This window comes from Buceros rhinoceros, unplaced genomic scaffold (assembly GCF_000710305.1).
Source record: "Buceros rhinoceros silvestris isolate BGI_N320 unplaced genomic scaffold, ASM71030v1 scaffold43742, whole genome shotgun sequence".
NCBI classification, from domain to species: domain Eukaryota; kingdom Metazoa; phylum Chordata; class Aves; order Bucerotiformes; family Bucerotidae; genus Buceros; species Buceros rhinoceros.
Window position 1 is genome coordinate 1,736 of NW_010401454.1, and position 291 is coordinate 2,026.

The 291-nt window shown below is 67.4% G+C and overlaps 1 protein-coding gene across 1 annotated transcript in view; it reads left to right on the forward strand.

The window, feature by feature from the left end:
* The window catches only part of LOC104490038 (isocitrate dehydrogenase [NAD] subunit beta, mitochondrial), a gene marked incomplete at both ends in the record, with an annotated part of 1,561 nt that extends 1,337 nt beyond the window's left edge, over positions 1-224 (forward strand). Inside the window, 2 exons of the mRNA XM_010132269.1 lie at positions 1-27; positions 130-224. The exon at positions 1-27 is cut by the window's left edge and continues 22 nt beyond it. Of these exons, the coding sequence (XP_010130571.1) occupies positions 1-27; positions 130-224 (122 nt within the window). The remainder of the gene's footprint in view (positions 28-129) is intronic.
* Positions 225-291: the final 67 nt, after the last annotated feature.

Consider the following 291-nt stretch of genomic DNA (forward strand, 5'->3'; position numbering starts at 1 on the left):
AGCGCCGAGTACGCCGTGTTCGAGATGGTAAGCGGCTGCGGCTCCCCAGGGGAGAGTCAGCGGGGAGGGGGTGCTGCTGGGGACAGGGCTGTGGAGGGTGATCCCTCACCGTGGTTTCCATCCCGGCAGGGCGCCCGGCACCCCTTCGCCCAGGCTGTGGGCAGGAACATCGCCAACCCCACTGCCATGCTGCTCTCGGCCTCCAATATGCTGCGGCATCTCAAGTAGGTGCCTGTCGTGGGGCGGAGGGTGGGTGGGTGACAGGTGGAGTGACAGCAGGGCTGACCTGCT